The sequence below is a fragment of the Calypte anna genome, chromosome 2 (assembly GCF_003957555.1).
Source record: "Calypte anna isolate BGI_N300 chromosome 2, bCalAnn1_v1.p, whole genome shotgun sequence".
In the NCBI taxonomy this organism is placed as follows: Eukaryota; Metazoa; Chordata; class Aves; order Apodiformes; family Trochilidae; genus Calypte; species Calypte anna.
Window position 1 is genome coordinate 100,435,994 of NC_044245.1, and position 20,213 is coordinate 100,456,206.

The 20,213-nt window shown below is 37.0% G+C and overlaps 1 protein-coding gene across 6 annotated transcripts in view; it reads right to left on the bottom strand.

Annotated features, from left to right (window-relative positions):
- PTPRM (protein tyrosine phosphatase receptor type M) overlaps positions 1 to 20,213 on the bottom strand; it is a 466,786-nt gene that overhangs the window by 347,221 nt on the left and 99,352 nt on the right. For all 6 annotated transcript variants that reach the window (XM_030444842.1, XM_030444847.1, XM_030444845.1 and 3 more), the window contains exon 2: positions 4,232 to 4,354. In XM_030444842.1, coding sequence (XP_030300702.1) covers positions 4,232 to 4,354 — 123 coding nt within the window. The remainder of the gene's footprint in view (positions 1 to 4,231; positions 4,355 to 20,213) is intronic.

The following is a 20,213-nucleotide window of genomic DNA, read 5'->3' on the forward strand; positions in this document are numbered from 1 at the left end:
TCCTACAAGTGGCACAGGGAGGGTGAGGAACAGGGGTTTTGGTCATTTCATAACACTTCACCTCTGCTGCTCCTTCCTCTTCCTACTTTTCCCCTGTTCAATGTGGGGTCACTCCAATGTGGTTCCTTACCCCAAAGTACACTCCTTCAGGACTGTGCTGCTCCATTGTGGGGTCCCCACCAGCCACAGATCCTGCCAGAAAACCTGCCCTGCATGGGTTCCCTCTCTTCAGGGGCTGCAGCTCCTGCCAGAAACCTGCTTCAGTGTGGGCCCTCCACGGGCTGGAGCTTCAAGGCACATTCATCTGCTGCAGTATGGGATTCTTCATGGCATTCTGCACAAATATCTGCTCCAGTGTGATCCTTCATGGACTGCAGGAGGCAACCTGCTTCACCGTGGTCTTCTTCATAGGTTGCAGGGGAATCTGACACCTGGAATACCTCATTCTCTGACCTTGTTGTCTGCAGGGCTCTTTCACATTTTTTATCAATATTCTCTCTCTCTGCTGCTGACCAGCATTTTTTTACCCATTCTTTAACACACTATCCCAGAGATGACACCAGTGTGGCTCTTAGTTGCCTGCTGGGTTAAGCCAAAAAAATCCTTTTTATCACCCAAAGTGGGGCTTGCAAGGTTCAAGATAGCAAGTTAGAATGGAATATGCTCGATTTAATTCATAGCTGTTAGTGCTGTTTGGCTATTAATCAGCAGGCTTCTGTGGTTGCCATGAGGCTTGCTTGCCTTACTGTATAGTAGAGTCTAGTGCTTGTTAGTGGCTGCTTTTTGGTTTTACAAAGCTGTGCCCTGTGTGTTGGGTCCATTGGAGCTGGCTGGAAATAGAACAAACTATGAGAAGTTTCTTCTCATAGAGGCTGGTCCTGTAGCCCCCCTCTACCCTGCTTTCAGCACCTTGCCAATAGAGTAATCTACTGTTTGGGCATATTTTTCTGAAGACATCTTTATTGGACTACAGCTAGAAAGTTTACAGTCAGCTAGAATCATAAACATATATTATATAAACACATTAATATCAAACTACTGTAACTGTTCTATAACACTATGCAAGATGGCATTAATAAGGACTAAGTGTTCCTATAATTACAGTTTTGAACAGTACTATAAACACATTCTTGGAACAGAAACACAAGGAGAAAGACAGAGAAACAGGAAAAGCCACTCTTCCTACAGCTTTTCCTCCATCTGACTCAGAGGACACTTCCAACAGAAGAGCAGTGGATTAAACACTCATTTAATCCATACAAATATACACAGAAATATATACATGTCATTGCTCTTTGGGTCTGTTAACACAATTTCAAATTAGTACTGACTCATTAAAGGTCATGCTTACATTTATTGTGAAAATTAGAGTGCTAGCACCCTACTTAATTTAGTAGCAATGACTTCATCCTTTTCTACACTGTGACTGCAAAAAAAAACCCTTTTTATTATTATCTTTGAGAAAACTTACCCATTTTCATCTAAAGCTGGATCTCACAAAGAACTATTAATGTTCACTAGCATGTACATGGATCGTATGTACACTAATGCATGTGCACATACATGTGAATGTTACATGACATTTCTTTTGTCCCACTGAAATAATGTATCAAGCCAAAATGTTTCTCTCTCTGAAGCATAGCTATGCTTTCAACAGTCTCATGTGGGTTAAAATAAATCAAATGCCACAATAAGTGTGCTTCCCCCTGACTGGCACCAAATGATACAAAATATTATATATTGACATCAACTCACTCACTGAAGCATATTGCCTGAAATTAGGAAAGTTATGTACATTAATTTTTTTGTACTGACAAGGGACTACTGAACTTAGAGTTCTTGTTTCAGTTTAGTATTACAACATTGTTGCATAAAGCATTTTTCTTTCAAGCCAAGAATTCCCCACAAACCATTAATCTAAGATGTTCTATTCATTATTATCCAAAGTTATTTTTTCTAAAATATGTAGCTCAGAAACTGATGACAAACTACTCGAAATAATTTTTTAAGTGTATCCCATAACTCTCTGGATAAGGCTAACTGAAAACTAATTAAAATCATTAAGATGATGATTTGAATAAGAACAGGAAGAAACTGACTAGATGAAATGATGAGGAAAGATTAGATACCACTTAACGGAATAGTACCCTTAGATACAGAGCTCCTCATTTGCAAAAAATGAGCATTTCTTTCCCTCTCAAAGGGCTTTTTGACCTTTTAAGGCACCAATATCTAAAACTCTCCTCAGACTGACTCGTTCATCTTCTGACCCAAGACTCCCAAAGCATATTTCACTTCCTTTATGGGCAGAAATAGAACTCCTTAACCTTAATTTATTTCCAAATTATTATCACTTTACTTGATCTTCAGAGCCTTATTTTAGTCTTCTGATAAAAAGGCAGGAAAACAAGAAACAAGTCATACGATATCTGATAAATAATATTATACAGATACCTTTTTTCCCTCCATAAAATACCAGTCCCTAGTTAGCCTGGACCCTTGCCTCTGGGAAAACAAAACGAAGCAAAAAATCTGCAAGTTTATGGTTATCACAAAAAATAACAGAGTTTGAACCTCATCTATCTGCCAAGAAGACTGAACAACATATACTGACATCTCTTCTACAAAATCCAAGTGAGAGAAATAATGAATTGGAATAGAAAGAGAATTTCCAGTGGTGTGATTGAGAAAAAGAATGCACAGCTTGTACCACAAGCCAAGATGATTGATAAACTATGTGTGTGAGTTCCAACTTGAGAAACAGCATTAAGCACTATTGAAGCAGTCCAGAAATTTTTTTGCAGTGTGTGCCAAGGCCACTGGACAAGATCCAGTTTAAAAAAAGAATCTGCAAGAACCTCTGTTATCTGGGATGATGAACTCAACTCAGCATGACAATGCAAGTGAGGGGACTCTGGCAAACTGAATGTTCATCTTGAAGCTGGAAGCCCTTCTTTTGCCAAAGGAAACCAAGTGATGAAGGAAAAGGCACTCTAGGCCTTCCAACTTCCAGATACAATGTTGCCCACAACACATGAAAATACTGCTAAATCTACAGTGAAGGTCACTGAGAACATTTTTGCAAGCAAATGATATCTAGGGCCGATTAGTGCATGTCATACTTTAGAGCATTATTAAGTGGCATAGTGATTAGTGCATATATCAAGGTTTCTTTTCTACAGTCACTGCTGAAGATTCACACCGGTTATCTACTAATTGCACTACCCAAAAATAAGGGAGGAACATTTTATTGGGAAGGACAACTATTAAAGGGATTTAACACAAATGCCAAAGTACATTACAGGTGTTTTAATGAACTAATTGAAATGGATGCAAAACACTAGTGCATCCATCTGCAATGTTTTTGAGCATGCTGGATATGCTTATGCTACATTATGAGGCTAATGCAGAAGGCCTATGATGCTATAACCAGTGACTTTACAAGCTGTCTTTTTATTTTGACCACTTCTGTGTAACAACAGTCACAGGAAGCTCAGTCATTAAAAGCCAAAGAAGATGCTGAGCTGGGCTGTAGGCAATCATTCCCCAGGGGATAGATAATAGTACACTGAGGGAACTCTCAACATGCCTAGATAAAAAGATGAAAAAAAGTATAATTGATACATTTTAGGCTACTTAATATTTTAAAACCAACAGATTTTACAAATTTGTATGGGTGAAGTGGTAAAGGAATAGCTGTTGCTATTAGGTCCAACTGCATACAGTGCCTAAATAATAAATCAAATAACAGTATTGCTACTGCCTTTTCGACAAATTAAACAATGTTAAGGCTCTGTTTCAGGATACCATTTCTCCCCTTCTCACAACTGTTTTTCACTCCCTATATCTCTTCAGAACACACTTTAATATCTCTTTCAATGAACATACCTAAGGCTATTCATTCCCTTTTGCTTTGAGTCTTCCTGAGTAGACCTGTCTGCCCCCTTCTAGTACTATTTCATACCTGTTTTCATGGCATCATTCTGTTTTCTCTCTGCCTTCCTTCAAGACACCATGTTCCTCCTTCTACACTCTAACCTTATTGTTCACCACACCACAAAGGAAAACCTTTGATTTGCAAAACATCCCTCATAAAAAGTCACTTGGAGGATCTGAGCATTACAATTAAACAGATTTAGACAGTAGCATTCTAACAAGAGTACTGTCAAGAAATGTTGAATAAACAGATAAGCTAACATCAAAGAGAAACAAATCAAAATGAAAGACCAACCTGATGGCATCCCTTGTCCTGAGGACGGTTTTAGTGGTGCATTCACCTGATCCCAGTTAAGATCATCATCATCTGACTGGCTGTAGCCACAGGAAGCCAGAGGCTCATCAAAAGTACAGCACCCTGTAAAATACCCATAAAGATAAAAATGAAAAAAGGCATGCAGATAATAGATAACTGTAACATGATTCAATGCAGGCCATGTAATTTTAAAATGTCTTTTAATACAAATGATTAAATGTTTATTAATCATAACTTTCTGAGAGAGCATAAAATTTTCTTGCCATGAAAATAAAATCCCAAGGGTAAAAGAGCAGATTCAGAACAGCAATTTTTCTACTATGACAAAATCATCATGATACCTGAAAACAAACCAGGAAAATAAAATGCAGTAAAAATCAGAACATCAAAAGATTGAATGATTAAGAGAAACAAACTATTCCATGCCTGAGAACCTGAATGTTGGAAGAAAAATGTGGGAACATCAGCTCCCATGTTTGTATCTTGGTTTCCAGATAAGGGATGGACTAGACAGTCCCAGAGGTGCTGTGCCACAACAGGGTATCAGCCTGGATGCTTGTGGGATCAGCATCTCTGGTACAATACAGCACATGTACCTCAAAAAGCCAATCTACACACAGGCTCAAACTCTCAGAAAGAAAACAGTATTATTTCCTCTCTTTTCCCCATTCTCTTCCAAGCAATTGAGAAAAGAATAACATGTTATCAAAGCTCACACTATCCCAAGCTGGAGAAAGAAAAAAAATCCAACATCATGAATTTAGAAGAACAGAATCCAACATTATCTACAAGAAAACGGAAAAGCTTTTCATTTTCATGAAAAAGTTTCCAGCTTTTTTAAATGGAGTGTTAAAAAAAAATCTGTTTTCTCTGATGTTTGATGTTTCACTTCACTGAAGAATGACATCTTTCCTATTCAGGAAAACAAATATAACCCTAGTCCGATATTTCAGTCCATATTAAAGTAAATTCTGCATCTGTTCAAACAAAACTAAACTTCAGAGCCACCCATCTTTGCTATCAGACCATACGCACACTAGGCTTAGCCTGGCCAAGCTGCATTAAAATGGGTAGCAGACAAAATCCAGTTTTATTAAAAAAAATCTTTTAAAAATCTAAATTTTCCTAGACCATTGTAACTGGCATTACAGAATACATACTCAAAAAAGGAGGATAATAGGAGAGGTATATAACCTCTTAACTGAAGTCCAGCTTTCCTAGTATCTAGTCCTACTTAATATTTGAGATCCATGACCTGCGATTTGGAACCATATAATTATCAAAAGAGATTAATTTTATATGGAATCACCAAATAATTTTGAGTTTTGTTCTCTTACAGGACCATTGATCTTTTTAGACATATTATGTTTGCCCTGCCCTTGGATACAGGTCATCCTATACTGCTCTCCATTCTAAAATATCTTTCTATAGGAAGTATTTGTTGGCTCTACGTATATCAGGGAAATCAGCACCTCTGGACATTGTATCTTTCTGTACAATTTTAAGTGCATAAGATTCAATTACATGTTACAGTGGGAACAGAAGATCCATTAAAGAACTTGCAAGTTCAAACTTTAATATTTTGCCTCAGTGATAACAAAAGATATAAATCATCACTTAACAAATTAATAAATACAAGAGATTTGTATAAAGTGTATCAAATAACACCTGTAGCACTTCCAATGGGAAGGATTAGAAAATTAGTCATTTATACATTTGTTCTGATACTTAAATATTACTTCAAACTTCATACAATATGCCACAAGCCAAGCTTCAGACACAAAAGCAAAACATCAACTTTCAATCTATTTGTGCTTTTTTATTAAAATAAATAAACAGATAAACCACGGGTGAAGCAAAAGATAGTAGCCTTACAAAGGGACTGCAAATGATACTAGGGCATAAATTTGAAAATCAAGTTATGCAGTGAGGCAAAAAATTTAATCCCAAATAAAACCTGGCATAAATGAGTTTATAGTTCAAACAGAAGGCAAATGAATGTACCAGAATAGCTCCCATACCTCCTAACATCATACATATCTCTAGCAGTAAGAAGACAGAAGTCTTTTGTTTTCTTGCTCAAATACTGTCAAATGCTGCAAAAAGTCCAATACTGGTAATAAGTGAGGAGCTTGTGATACCAGATTGTTAGCAAAGGATTCTCCCCTTTTCACTAGATAGGAAGTTGTCAAAAACAGGGATAAATGTTATGACAGTTCTACTTGTCTAGACCATTTGCTGCCTGTCAACATGAAATAGCTTCTCACTGTTTCTTTTTCTTCATGTCTTTTGGGATTCTATATCTAAATCACTATCAAGATTCCATTTTTTTTTCTATTATCTTTGCCATTTATAATCCTACGAACCTTTTAAAATGTATTAGTTTGTAAGTCATCAAAATGGGTATGTAACCTTCACATCTGTTATGGGAAGAGTTTAAAAGAAACTTTTGAAGTCCATACATACTGAAGCCAGTTCCACCTACAACCAATAAGCAAACTGCAGCAAGTATTACTACAAGTAGTTAAACTCTACAGCCACCTATCCAGAGAACTGAGCAGCATACATAAGATCTTTAAGAGCACAGAAGCCAAGCCATGTTTCTTTTTACAGCCAGTCTCTAAGGATGAGTACAAATAAAGGCTTTGCACAGCCATGACCCTTTGGAAAGTCTTTTGCAGATTGAGATTTCCATGTTATATATATATGTATATGTTGGAAGGATAGGCAAGTTTATACACAGTATAATAAGAGAATAACACAAAAAATCTCACTGGAAAACAAACAACAAAAAAAAGATTATAATAATTAGCCAAAGACCAATTAATGTAAAGAGTCATGAACAGTCCTAATGGCTTATGTCTGCTTCTTGAATTTCTGACCCTCATATCTATATTGCAATTTATACTAAGTTCTTTAGAACCAGGTCAAAACATTTGACAAAACCTCACATTTTCACCTACTCAGTTCCTTCTAGAAGCTTTGTTCTGCAGTTCTTTGCCTGTTTTCTAGTCACAATACTCTGGTTTTCACTTCATAAAACATTATCTGCATTTCATATCAACACAGGCTAGTAAAATCTGGAAAATTACCAGCAGTCTTTAATGTCTGTCATCATTGCACTGTTTTGAAACACAAGCCACTGCCAAGCTAGGCATTTGTTTATAATTAACTAGAACACTTGAGAAAGTCTACACATTTTTGCCATTAATCAAAATACATAATGTCTGCTATACAGATTAATCAAGCAAAGCAATTTCCTCACCTGTTGTACTGGAATTATAGTTTGGATAGCCAAACTGCATTTTAAAGGGTTAATTCTATGCTAGCTGAAATATTTATAAGTAAAACAGGAGATACATATCCCATTAAGATTCTTTGGCGTTTGCTACATATCATAGATATTTTTGGATTCCTAAGGGGAACGAAATCGACAAATGTGCAAGATGCAACAGAAGTCTATTACAGCCTATGCTTCTTTCAACTGCAATTATCTATTTAACCATCATAAATCCAGTTCAATATAACTATGCCACTCTCCAAATGTACTTCTTTTTGTATGTTTCTGTATTTATTTGGTTAAATTGTTTTAAATCTTGAAAAATTTATTAGCTTAAATGAGGAATATAACTTAAGATGAAAGCAACCAAAGTAAATAGGATAGAGAATACACTTTTTTTTTACTAATGTGAAAAAAGTTTTATTCCAAGTATTTTGTGTTACAGACTATAACTATAATATCTGTTACTAAGTAATGCTCAAGAATACCTTATCAAAAAGTAGGATCGTAGAGGACAAAATCGGTTAAGTAACAAAAGCTAACATAGCAAAAAGATCAAGTTACACTGGATACTCTTTTATTTTTGTTGATCCAATATACTGCTAAGTTCTCAGATCAATATCTATGTTCTATCAAAAATTTGCTGTTAAATGTGGATGTTCTAAAACTTGTAAAGCTTAAGAGTATCAATGCTATCATTGGGTGGGAACATAAACAGATACAAGAATTAATGCAAGGGCCCTGCTGGGGCAAAGGGAACACATTTTTCCTTTACAGCCAAACCCTGTGGTTTCTGGCTTGCCATAGTACCATGAATTCTATTGTAGAATACATGAATCCAGAAGATGATTACTGATCCCTGCACTATTTACTGATTTTATTAATATTTTGTTTCATCGTAAAAGTATTCTGAATTCTGTTGCATCTCTATTTTCATTTTCACATTGGAAATGTGTTTGTGTTGATTAACTCTACATACAATGTAACTATTCTTTGAAATAAAGCTTCTGATAGCTGGATGTATACATCACATGCAGTATCAGGGGGCTTTGATAACACAGTGAAAGCTTAATCTCCTAGTAGTCAATGGATCTTTTCTTTCTGTCTATAAAAAAAGTCTCTGACCAAACCAAGAATACACCATTTCTCAGCCAGCTAAATTGCCTCCTGTCCTCGTGAACATGCCTGCACCCAACAGCAATGGACCAAATACATCACCTGGACCACAAAACAAAGCAAACAAAAAGTGAAATAACTGACAAAAAGTGAAATTGTGAAGCTTGAATAGACTGTGGATGAGGCAGCTTTCACCCCCAGGCGTGATGCCTTCTGCTTCCTTTTACATCTTTAAAGTTTTAGATTTGGGGGCAAACAACCTATCTAGACACTCCCATGACAATAAGTAAATTATCTTAGAAACTCAGTATTAAGAAAATGAGATCAGGAGCCCCTAAACAAACAAACCATCAAATCAGAGAATAAAATAACCACTCCCTTTGGAGCAGGTAGAAAATCATAAAGTGGACAATAAAAAGCTAATCTCAAATATGAACGGGCTAACAGAGAAAGCAATAGTGTGAAGCAGTGGACAATCTTGAACATAAAAAAACTTAAAATGCTATCTCTAAGCCTTTATGGCAGGTCTGGTTTGCTGTATAATTTTTATCAAACAGGGAGATGACAATAATTGTCTAATATAACACTGTTCACCTCTCTGAAAACAACAAATGGTTGAGTCAATAAAGCTTCAAGTAAATGAACTACAGCTCCATAGATGGACAATGAAAGTGTTAAAAACTGGACATGTAGGCCTGCCTGGATTCTACTTTGTGTCTATATTCTCAGCAAAAATATCTGCCCTTTTAAAGGTGTTACAGCTTTACACTTAGAATCACAGAATCATAGAATTGGCTGGGTTGGAAGGGACCTCAGAGATCATCAAGTCCAACACTTGAACCACTGTTGCGGTTGCTAGACCATGGCACTGAGTGCCACATCCAGTCTCTTTTTAAATATCTCCAGGGAAGGAGAATCCACTACTTCCCTGGGCAGCCCATTCCAATGCCTGATCACTCTCTCCGTAAAGAAATTCTTTCTAATATCCAACCTAAACTTCCCCTGGCACAACTTAAGACCATGCCCTCGTCTTGTTGAAAGTCGTCTGGCAAAAGAGCCCAACCCCCCCCCGGCTACCCCCTCCTTTCAGGGAGTTGTAGAGAGTGATGAGGTCTCCCCAGAGCCTCCTCTTCTCCAGGCTGAACACTCCCAGCTCCCTCAGCCTCTCCACACAGGATCTGTGCTTAAGTCCCTTCACCAGCCTGGTTGCCCTCCTTTGGACCTGCTCCAGCACCCCAATCTCCTTCCTAAACTGAGGGGCCCAGAACTGGACACAGTACTCGAGCTGTGGCCTCACCAGGGCTGAGTACAGGGGCAGAATCACTTCCTTGGACCTGCTGGGGACACTTTAAAAGGACCTTCCAGACTCATTAGCTCAGAGACAGCTAGCAGAAGAAACTTTTTTTTCTCTGAGTGCCTTCAAAGTGCAGGCAGAACTGCCACATATCTGCAGTGACATACACACACCAAAAATCCTCACAAGTGAGCTTCCAACAGCAGATAGTGCGTTTGAAAGTGGAACATTTATTTTCTCTCAAAATACACCAGGTTTCTGATCTATACTAGAGGCAAGTGTTCAGAGATGTAAAATAATACTGTAATCTAGATCAATGGTCAGGGAGTCTGGAAAATTATATGATGCATAAAGCTGATTTAAAGATAATTTAAATCTTTAAAATTTTAAAGTTAATTTAAATAAAAAGCTGATTTAAAGATAATTAAAAATAATTCTACATTTTATCAAGTCTGCATATGTGCAGGGGTGAGGGAGAGGATCAAGAGGAAACAGATTTTACAATTAAAGTACTTCTCTGATTGCCACTGTGCTCAGAAAGGTAGAGGATGAAAGAATTAACTGGAAAAAGCTCAACAAACCAGAGCAAAGTGATGAGGAAAAGCATGTATTTTGCTAACAAAGGCCAGATATTAATTCTGGCTGTAAGGGAGAAAACCAAATGAAATATGATACAAAATTGTGCTAAGATAAGTGGAAAAGCTGGTATAGTGATGCTACAAGAGTTCTGAACTCATGGATCAGATTCCAGCAGTATCAGAAATGATGACAGTATACAGAAAAAAGTAACTTCAGATAAACATTTAAAGATATTATTTATGAGATTTCAAAAGCTCACTACATGTTCATAAAACATTTACAGTTGTTCTCTCTCTTCTCCCTCTACCTACCTGACAGAAATTGAATCAACACAAGTGTTGCCAAAAACATATCAGTTCTAGTGACATGGGACACTGCAGCAAAGTTGCATTTTATGGAAGGCATTTCTATCAGTTCTAATTTCACCTGGAAACTTGCTCACATCTAGGCAAAAAACTGTTTTATAAGAAATTACATTTGTTTAATAGATACGGAGAATAATTTAAAATTTGAGTTCCTGGACTCCAATGAAAAGTTCTGAAAACAAGGAACAGTTTCCTCTAAAAACTTGTATTCAAACTCCTTTTAAGATACCAAGACATCACTGAAGCAGACACCTCTCACCACAGATAAAAGACACTGAACAAGGGCTCCTAAAATAATTATCACCCACCTCATGTAGGCAAACAATATGCATATATGTATGTCATTTTTATATCAATGAATATTTACGAGGCCCATGGGAAAATGGGTGCACATTGAAATTCTGTAAGCAAGCTTATTTCTGGCATTTTTAATGCCAGGGTGCTTGATTGTGCAACATCAGTGATAGCTTTTCTTAATGTATGGCATAGATTATATGGACAAGTGCACACGTGTGCTTACAAATATAAATTATAACACTGCTGCAGTTGACATTAACTAGAATACATCTACCAAAAGGAATATTCAGGTGTTCAATCCAATAAAGCAAGCATAAGAATATGTAGAAATGAAATATGATTATGTAGAAATTAATGTGTTTAGGAAACTCTGTTTTGAAAGGTGGTGTTAAACATATTTAAAAAGTCATTTGGATTTTATGGCTTAGTAATAGGGAAGGATGTCATGCTGGGTGTTAAAACTAGTTTTAGCTAGTAGCTGGTCTTCCAGTCCAATGTATGTTAATATTTAATAAGATATTCCTTGTGCAAATAGTGGCTATGGATAAATCTTAGGGGCAGAGGGGTGAGTGTGTGGGTTGGGTTTGTTGGTTTGTGTGGCTTTTTATTTTGAAGGTTTTTTAGTTTCCATTTCTTTTTGTATACATACAGTTGTACCTTTTTATTTATTAATTTAACAAATGAGTTCAGGGATCAGGGAATTCACTTTTGGAATGTAAAAAACATGACAAATTTTTCTGAAAGAAAGACTTAGAAGAAAGGAAAAACCTCGTTAAGGTTAAGTATTTTGGAATTACTTTAAGAACAACCAAGAGCCCAATTTGCAACATATTTTTGTAACAATTTTGTAGCCTACAGATATGTACACAGTATTAAAAAGGTCGAATTGGGCATAATAGTTGCAAAAGGGAGACAGATGATGTTCGTGTGTTTTGGACTCAATCTGCCAAAATTCTGGACTGTGGTCAAACTATAAATACTAACAAATAGCAGGCAGATTTCCCATATGTTTTTTATCTTGCTTATCATAAATACATGGAAAATATTGCTTTAAAAATGAAGTCTCCTGTATAAACCGCTGGAAACATTTTAACATAAAGCTTTGACCTATAAATAACTAACAAAAGGAACCTTCTTTTGACATTCTTAAAATAGAATTAAAAATTCAAAAGATAGTCTGGAAGCCTCCTGAGAAAAACAAACAAACAAAACAGCTGAACTCTTCTTTTATATAGCTTGTATCATAGGGTTCACATAATTTATTTTTATCACTACCACCAAGAAGTGCATAAAATCCCTTTATTAAATGTGTAAAAGCATTCAGTCATCTTCATTGCCAAAGAAAGCAGATGCTAGAGAACAGAGATGTCAGAGAGTTATTTTTCCCCCCATTTACTTGAAATGGAGTCTAGTAAGGACCTACTCAAAGGGTTGCTGGAAACAGATGTACATATTGCAGTAATATATACAGAAGGTAAAATTTGCTATACTTTATTTTTCTTAACATGCAGTATCTCTCAAAGGTCTGAAATGACACTTCTGGATTTAAAAACTACAGTAAAACATATGACAATGCTTTCCATACTCTTTCTTGGGAAAGAAATGAAAGAGGGTAATTTTCACTGTAACTCCCAGGCCATATCTCAGCTTCAGAGTTGTGACTCTGAAGCAGTAGTCTGCAGCACTACAACCTTCTGTTAGCTGAAGGATGAAACACATAACCACACATCTCTTCTCTACTCAGCATCTGTAATTTTTCATGTCGGTAACAGAAGCTGCCCCAATTAATTTATTATGTCCCATACTCTATCCTTTCCTAACTTGGATTTTATTGCAATTTTACCTTCACTTCTCCTTTCTCTTCACTGAGGAGAGCTGGCACCAAAACATACTCAAGCCTGTGCACCTTGAATTAAAAAGGGAACACCTAAACATAGTATGAAATCACACATTAGATTTTATTTGATTTATTGTCCTGCTCTCATTTGTACTTACAGAGCTACCAACACCTAGAAGGAAAATCTTAAATTGTTTCCTTAGGTAAAGTGCTGCCCTGACAAGGGGTAAACTCACAAATCACTCACCACTGATCTCTCACTATGGTACTTTAAAAGGGTGTAAGCAGTTGCAGTGATCTGTTTAAGATAGGCAATTCAGCAAAAGGAAAGAAGACAGCAGAATGCTTTTAGTAGCTTGATATTCATTCCACTGTTTTAACTGATTATCCCCAAAACTGGCACCTCATCTGAGTAGTTCTGCATCTTCATATATCATTAAAATTCAGCACAGCACAATTTCAGCTGCCCCTGAAAGATTTGTCTAGGTGAGGGGAGAGGACAGTAGAAGAAGATATTAAGGAAACCAATACAAAACTGGACACGGAACACAATAAAAAAACTGCACAGGTGTTATTCAAGAAAGAAATCTGGAAAATTGTGAGATGAAACAAAATGCAGTTCAGAAAGAAGGAAAAAACAGGGTGGGGATATTTGGTCTTTTTTTGTTTTGTTTTGTTCTCCCCCAGCTGGAAGGAAAGAACTGAAATGCAAACCTCACAGCCAAAATCCATCATAATAAAGGGTCTGCTAACCCCAACACTTTACTTCATTTGAAAGACAGCATAAGCTAAGAAACATACAATCATCAAGAGTGTGATTAAGAGACTGCACCAGACCACTGTTCCAACATCCATTCAGGAAACTCTGTACTAGGTTTTCAGTTTGTCATGAGGACAAACATTTTCATGCTGCATTCACCCAAGGGCTCTGTAGGAATACAGGCTAATAAAACAGTCAAATGACCTCCCCCACAACCAGCACTGCCAGGCACTCAACTTATAAAGCCATTAAGCTCCTGGCCCCAGTGTACTCAGATTTTCACTATGGTACTTATTAATTTTGAAAAATTACACTTTTTTTTTTGCCCTGAAAAATTACTAAAAGCCAGTATCTTCATTTTAGCTTGAAATTTCGCTGTGCAATTATCTCCCCCAAAGTTTTTCCTCGTGTTGTAACAGACGTGCATGAATGAGTGGATGTGAACAAAGGCAAAAATAAACAACACAGTAAGCAACCAGTGTGCTTTTGTCTACAGTTGTGCCAAGAGTCATACAGGTTTTCACAAAACAAATCAGCTTACAGCTGCATTTCATGCTATGAGACTACTAAAAAAAAAAAAAAAAAAAAAGAAAAAGACTATGCTGCTTCAAAAAATTTATCATACAAATTTACAATTCAGATTGAGTTAGGAATGTGTGCTCTGGCTGATCAAACCAAAGACTTACTCCACAGGTCAAAGTTGCTTTGTTCATTCCTTGCCTTACAGTGGTGGTTAGACAAATGGACAGACATGGACACAATCTTTATGCTGTTACAGAATAATGAAAACCTATGAGATTTTAAATTACTTCAATTACTGCATAACTGCTACAACTTCATCTGCCAGAAGCACAGGTTATATCAGAATAAGCAAACACGAAGTTAAACTGTGATTGCAAAGCTCAGTACCATTACATTTTTCTAATATCAGTACACATAACAGTACAAAATCATTCATTCAAAGTCTTGGAAGAGTTCTAAGTTAACAGTCCTACAGCAATCTTTGAGATAACACAGGTGGATTGCCAGTACAGCATAGAATGTCCTTGAAATGAGCCCCAGGACTCATTTCTTCCTTGGCTTCCAAAAATTAGACAATAATGCTGCCTCTGAAGTTACCAGATAGCAGGACTGAAGACAATCTTGTTTTATCAAATCCAGTTTTGATAGCCGAGAGATTTACTATCATTTAATCCAACTATCAGGATATTCCGAGCTGAGTAAGTTCTTTAGGTGTTTTTTTGGGTTTTTCCCCATTGTCAAAAAACTACTATACTATCCTATTTATCTATATACAAAGGGATTTCACTGAGAAACCTGACAGCATTCTTCTCATCTGCCAGTTTAGCTTTTAAAATGTATCTTCAAACTCTTCAAGCTAAAAAACACAAGTGTACTTGAAGCTCAATCATTCTCCCTGGTGCTGCTCATTTTTAATGAGTCTCTTGTCTTTGTGTCTCTCAGAAGACAGACTCCACAAAGCAATCTCAGGTGCTGTGAAACCAATGCTTGCTGTTTCTCCAACACCCCTGTCTTTTTGAGCCTGAAATCTTCCTGCTAAACCCATATGGGACTGATGGGCCATTTCAGTCAAACCTAATTTCACTTATTTATCACAAGCCCCTACTTAGAAACTCTACAGTGGATTGCTTGCACACACAATCTGTTTCCAGCTTTGAACTTTAAAAAGGATTTAAGCAGTCAATCTCAATATCATTAGAAATCCAACGTGCATTACTTGCCTATTGATTGTGAGAAACTAAAAGTTTGAAGCTTGATTTCAGGGCTAATCTTTCCATTTGCTTGATGAGTTCTGCAGTTGTTACAAAACACTTAGTGCATCCTGTTAGATAACAGCATATTAAGCTTGGATGAGAAATACAGACAATCACAATCCCAGCCTTAAGTAAAGAACAAAGGCAGCATTATCTTTCCTGGTCTCAAAGGCTTTTCAGCTATATCACTATTAAAAAAAACACAACAACAAACAAACAAAAAACCCAAACCAAAACAACCAACCAGCCAACCACTAAACATTTCTGTATAAATGATTCTGCAATCTTAAATTATTTTCATAAAACTAATAATGTTACCATGTTAACATGAATTTTGTCCTCCTGATTAGTAAAAGTCTAGATTTGTACAGAACATACTGAATTTCATACTCCATTAATAGAGCAATTGAAAAAAGAAGGGCACATTGATAGTCATTCCATTTGTTATTAGACTATCTTAAAAGTGGCGTTTTTTGCTATAAATTTTAAGTGAAACTATCATCTAATTGAGCTGTTTATGCTTTGAATTTCAGTGTGTGTTCTGAGGCATTTGAGAACAAATGCCATACTAAAATGTTATTCATCGAGAGAATTCAAAAACCTATTGAAGCCCATGGAGCCCCTTCCCTGCCTGATAAGTAAAGAATTCCTCCACAATTTTTTTTTTCTCCTCCCTACTTTTTTAAATCTCCAGGTTTTCTGTTGCATTTAATCTAGGGGCTTTCCTTTGGGTGAGAAAGGCTGTTACTTTGTTTTGCTTTTTAAAGCTACTGTGTATGCGATTTCCCATGCAGTGACTACGAACTGTTACAGATGCATCCCAAACCATTTAGTTCTATGATAAAGCTCTGGCTCCTCGATCAATAATTCAGGAAAATATTCATCTCGATTTAGTTACTGCTGTCAGTACAGCTCTTTGTGCCTGGATGAAAAGAGAGCAGGACCTTCATCTGGAGGCTTTACCTGTGGTGCTCAATGAATTAACCTGTAGGAGGTGCCACAGTGATGAAGCAGTCAAAAACTTCCAGCAGGCAACTTCATCTCACGGGTAATTAGTTCACTACATCAATAACACCTCCAGTTGTTCACAGTGCCAAGACTGAATCCCAAGTCTGCTTGTTAAATTCAGACAGCAAAACAGGCTTTCACTTTGCCACAGGTATAAATATCATTCTATTTTTAAATGTAGCTAGCTACTGCTTTTTTTTTTTCCCCCACTCATTTTTAGTCATTATCTCTTGCAATAAATTATACTTTATTTCATTAATCACATCCATACCTTCCTCCCAGATGAAGAAGAAATAATTAATTTTAGAAACCTCTGACATTTTTACAAGGTCTGATCAACTATAAGAGAGATATACATTTGAAAACTTCAAAACACTACTGATGCAACAGACATACCCACGCTTATCTGACCCAAGGAGCAAACTTGAAAGTCCTGCTTAGTAGAACAGGGTGTTATCACTACACTACCCAGATAAAATAACTTCCAATTCTTGCATTTAGAAGGATTAAGACAATAGTAAACTCACTTAAATAGTGTACAACAACAAAAAAATGCAAATTGAGGCCACACAGAGCTTCACACTTTCCAGCCTTGTAGTAAACATTTCAGGTCTGAGTGTGAGTAACTGGAGTACCATCCAAAGACTGTCAGGTTGATTTAATTTTTTTTTAATTTTTTTCTTTCTACTAATTCCTGAGCCATGCCTGGTAAAAGAGATGTTTCGTCAAGGTCAAAACAGTGGGATCAGCACCTTTGATCTTTTGTGAAAGGGCTCTGATAGTCAAACAGTCTAGAACAGGACTGTTTTATAGCAAGTTAGACTAGCTTAGATTTTTTTTGGCCTGATTACATGGAAATACTTTATTACCATATTTTAGTAATACTGTATAACCTGTTATATACAATGTGTACAGATATATCTTTTACACGTATTATGAGGTATCTTTCATACTTTACTGATAGTTACTTACAGAAAAAAATAAACAGTTGAGCTTTGGGAGAAATTTTCTTATTTAGATGTGTCTTATGTAAATGTTTTAAAATTTTAATAAAAGTTATTTTAGTCTTTATTTTTTGAGACAGCTGATAGCTCTTAAGACTCCCATGGGTGCTAAGAACTACACGTCAAGTGTCAAGCAAGTCTAAATACAGGAATATTTCTAGTGGATGGGAGACACTGATACATTGATCTGTCATCACTCAGTCTAACCCAATGTACCAGCACAGACCTAAGGTCTTAAAGTCATTAATTCCTGCCTGAACCAGAGCATATCTTTTAATGGCATATGCAGTCACAGATTTTAGACATTTTAAATCATGAGGATGTCAGAGTTACTGAGCTCGCTGCATTCTATTATTTAATTTGAGCACCATTCCAGGTCTTAGCGTTCAAATCTGTTCACGGGTGGCCTCTGATATTTCTCCTATTGTCCCATCAAATCATGGACTGAGGTTCCCCACCCTACTCTGATCCAGCCTGACCTATTCACAGCTTACAGTTCCCCTGCTCCCTTTGGAGCCAAGGGTGAGAGCCCACAACTAAACAGCATGGAAAAAAAAATAAATTACTTGTTCAAGTCAACCACATTTTAGAAGAAGACTTTAACATGGTAATTTAGTGTTCTTCGCATGTGGGTGTTTTCCATAATTTTTAATATTTCTAGGTCCCTAGAGTTTTGTGGTTTGGTTTGTTTTGGTTTTAAGCTTCCTTCACAGAACGCCTCTCTCTCTTTGCCTCACTGCTGCTGGAGATTTGTTGAATCTTTCTCACTTCAGCAGATGTTTCTATCTGTCTTACAGCCCTTCACAGTACTTTTTCCATGAACTTGCAAGACAGTCCTTTCTTTAGCTTCAGGTGGGGAAATATGTCTTTCCCCTACAACTGTCTCCTGGTATTAATTTGTAGATTATGCATCTACAGCTATTGTGTCCTCTTCCTGTCTTCCTCCCTGAAAGAAGCATTTGCACAGAATAATTCAGCTCCCATCACATCACCACTTCAAACATGTCACTTAAATGTATTCGTAAAGTTACTTTTCAGCATTTTCAGATTTTTGAATCACAGGGCCATAGCAAGGTTGAGGTTGGAAAGGACTTCTAGAGGTCATCTCGTGTTCCTCACCCTCACACATGGACAACCTAGAGCAGAGATCTCCACAGTGGAGTGTGTGCGAGACAATTCATTGGAGTGCGGGAATAAACTATTAGATATTCTACCTTTAAAAAAAAACAAAAAACCAAAAAACCAAACAAAAAAAAAAAAAAAACAAAACAAAAAAAAAAACCAACCATAAAGATAAGTAAGCTTTATGAATATTTAGTATACACCTGGACACTGGCACCCTCAGTTGGTCTGTATGTCAGACAGTCACATCTTCCCGAGGGGGGAAGAACAGGTGCTCCACAATACAGAAGGAGTCACAGTGGTGCCCTCGCTTGATCGTTTGCATTAAGCAAATTGCAATGTGCTGCTGTTCAAGTGTGTCTGGTTAAGAGGATTTTTAGATGTTATCTAGTTTTAAACAAAGTAGAGTAACCCTCACTAAATGGACAAGTGGCTTAAGAAAACTCCCTCAAAGAAACAGATGTCTGAAGGAGATCCAAGAAAGCAAGCACAGGAAAACAATGAGAAAATGGAAAAGCTGATGATTCTCCTTAGTAACAGTTCTTTGATGGATGCATTATGAGGTAACAACAGTGATGACCTAATCAGATCTCACAAGAACTCAGCCAAAAAACATTGAAATTATCAAAATAAACTGCACTTAGAGGCAGGCCTTCAAACTGTTGCATCACAAAACATTAAACCAAGATTTTTAAAAATGTTGACGTATATTCAATCATATAGCTGTCCCTAAAAACCTATTTCTAATAGAAATATTTTAGCCAAGAGAAAAAAAAGGGGTTTTTTACCATTAATTAAAAAAAGATCAAAAATAGTTTATTTCATCCATAGATCATATTTTTAACTTTCTTTTTTGGTTCATGCTTTAACTGTATTGATTACATTCGTATGGTTGTATGTACAAATCTAAAAATAACTATACACATATTTGGGAAGGAAGAACTTCAAGCACCAATATAGGTTAGGGGTAGAACTGCTGGAAAGCATCTTGGAGGAGAAGGATCTGGGAGTCCTGACAGATAGTGAATTATCCATGATCCAGCAGTATGTCCTTGTTGCCAGGAAATCCAATGGAATCCTGGGCTGCATAAAGAAGGGTGTGGCCAGTAGGTCAGGGCTTCCCCTGAGCTGTTTATTCTCCAAGGTGAGCAGTCCCAGCTCTCCCAGCTTTTCCTCATAGTGTTTGTGGCCAATTAACTAGACTCTGTTCAGCATGTCCACACTCCTTTTGTGCTGGGAACCCCAGAATTGGACCCAACACTCCAGCTGTGGCCTCATGAGTGTTAAGCAGAGGGAAAAGATCACCTCCCCACACCTTTTGGCAAGAGTCCTCCTAATGCAACCCAGGATACGGCTGCAAGGACACAATGCTGGATCACAACCAACTGGGCACTGGGACCCTCAGGGTCTTCACAAAGCCGCTCTCCAGCTGGGCAGCCTGCAGACTGTACTCGTGCCTTGGGTTGTTCCTCAACAGGTGCAGGATTTCACACTTTCCACACCAGTGATATTGGTGTATCAGCC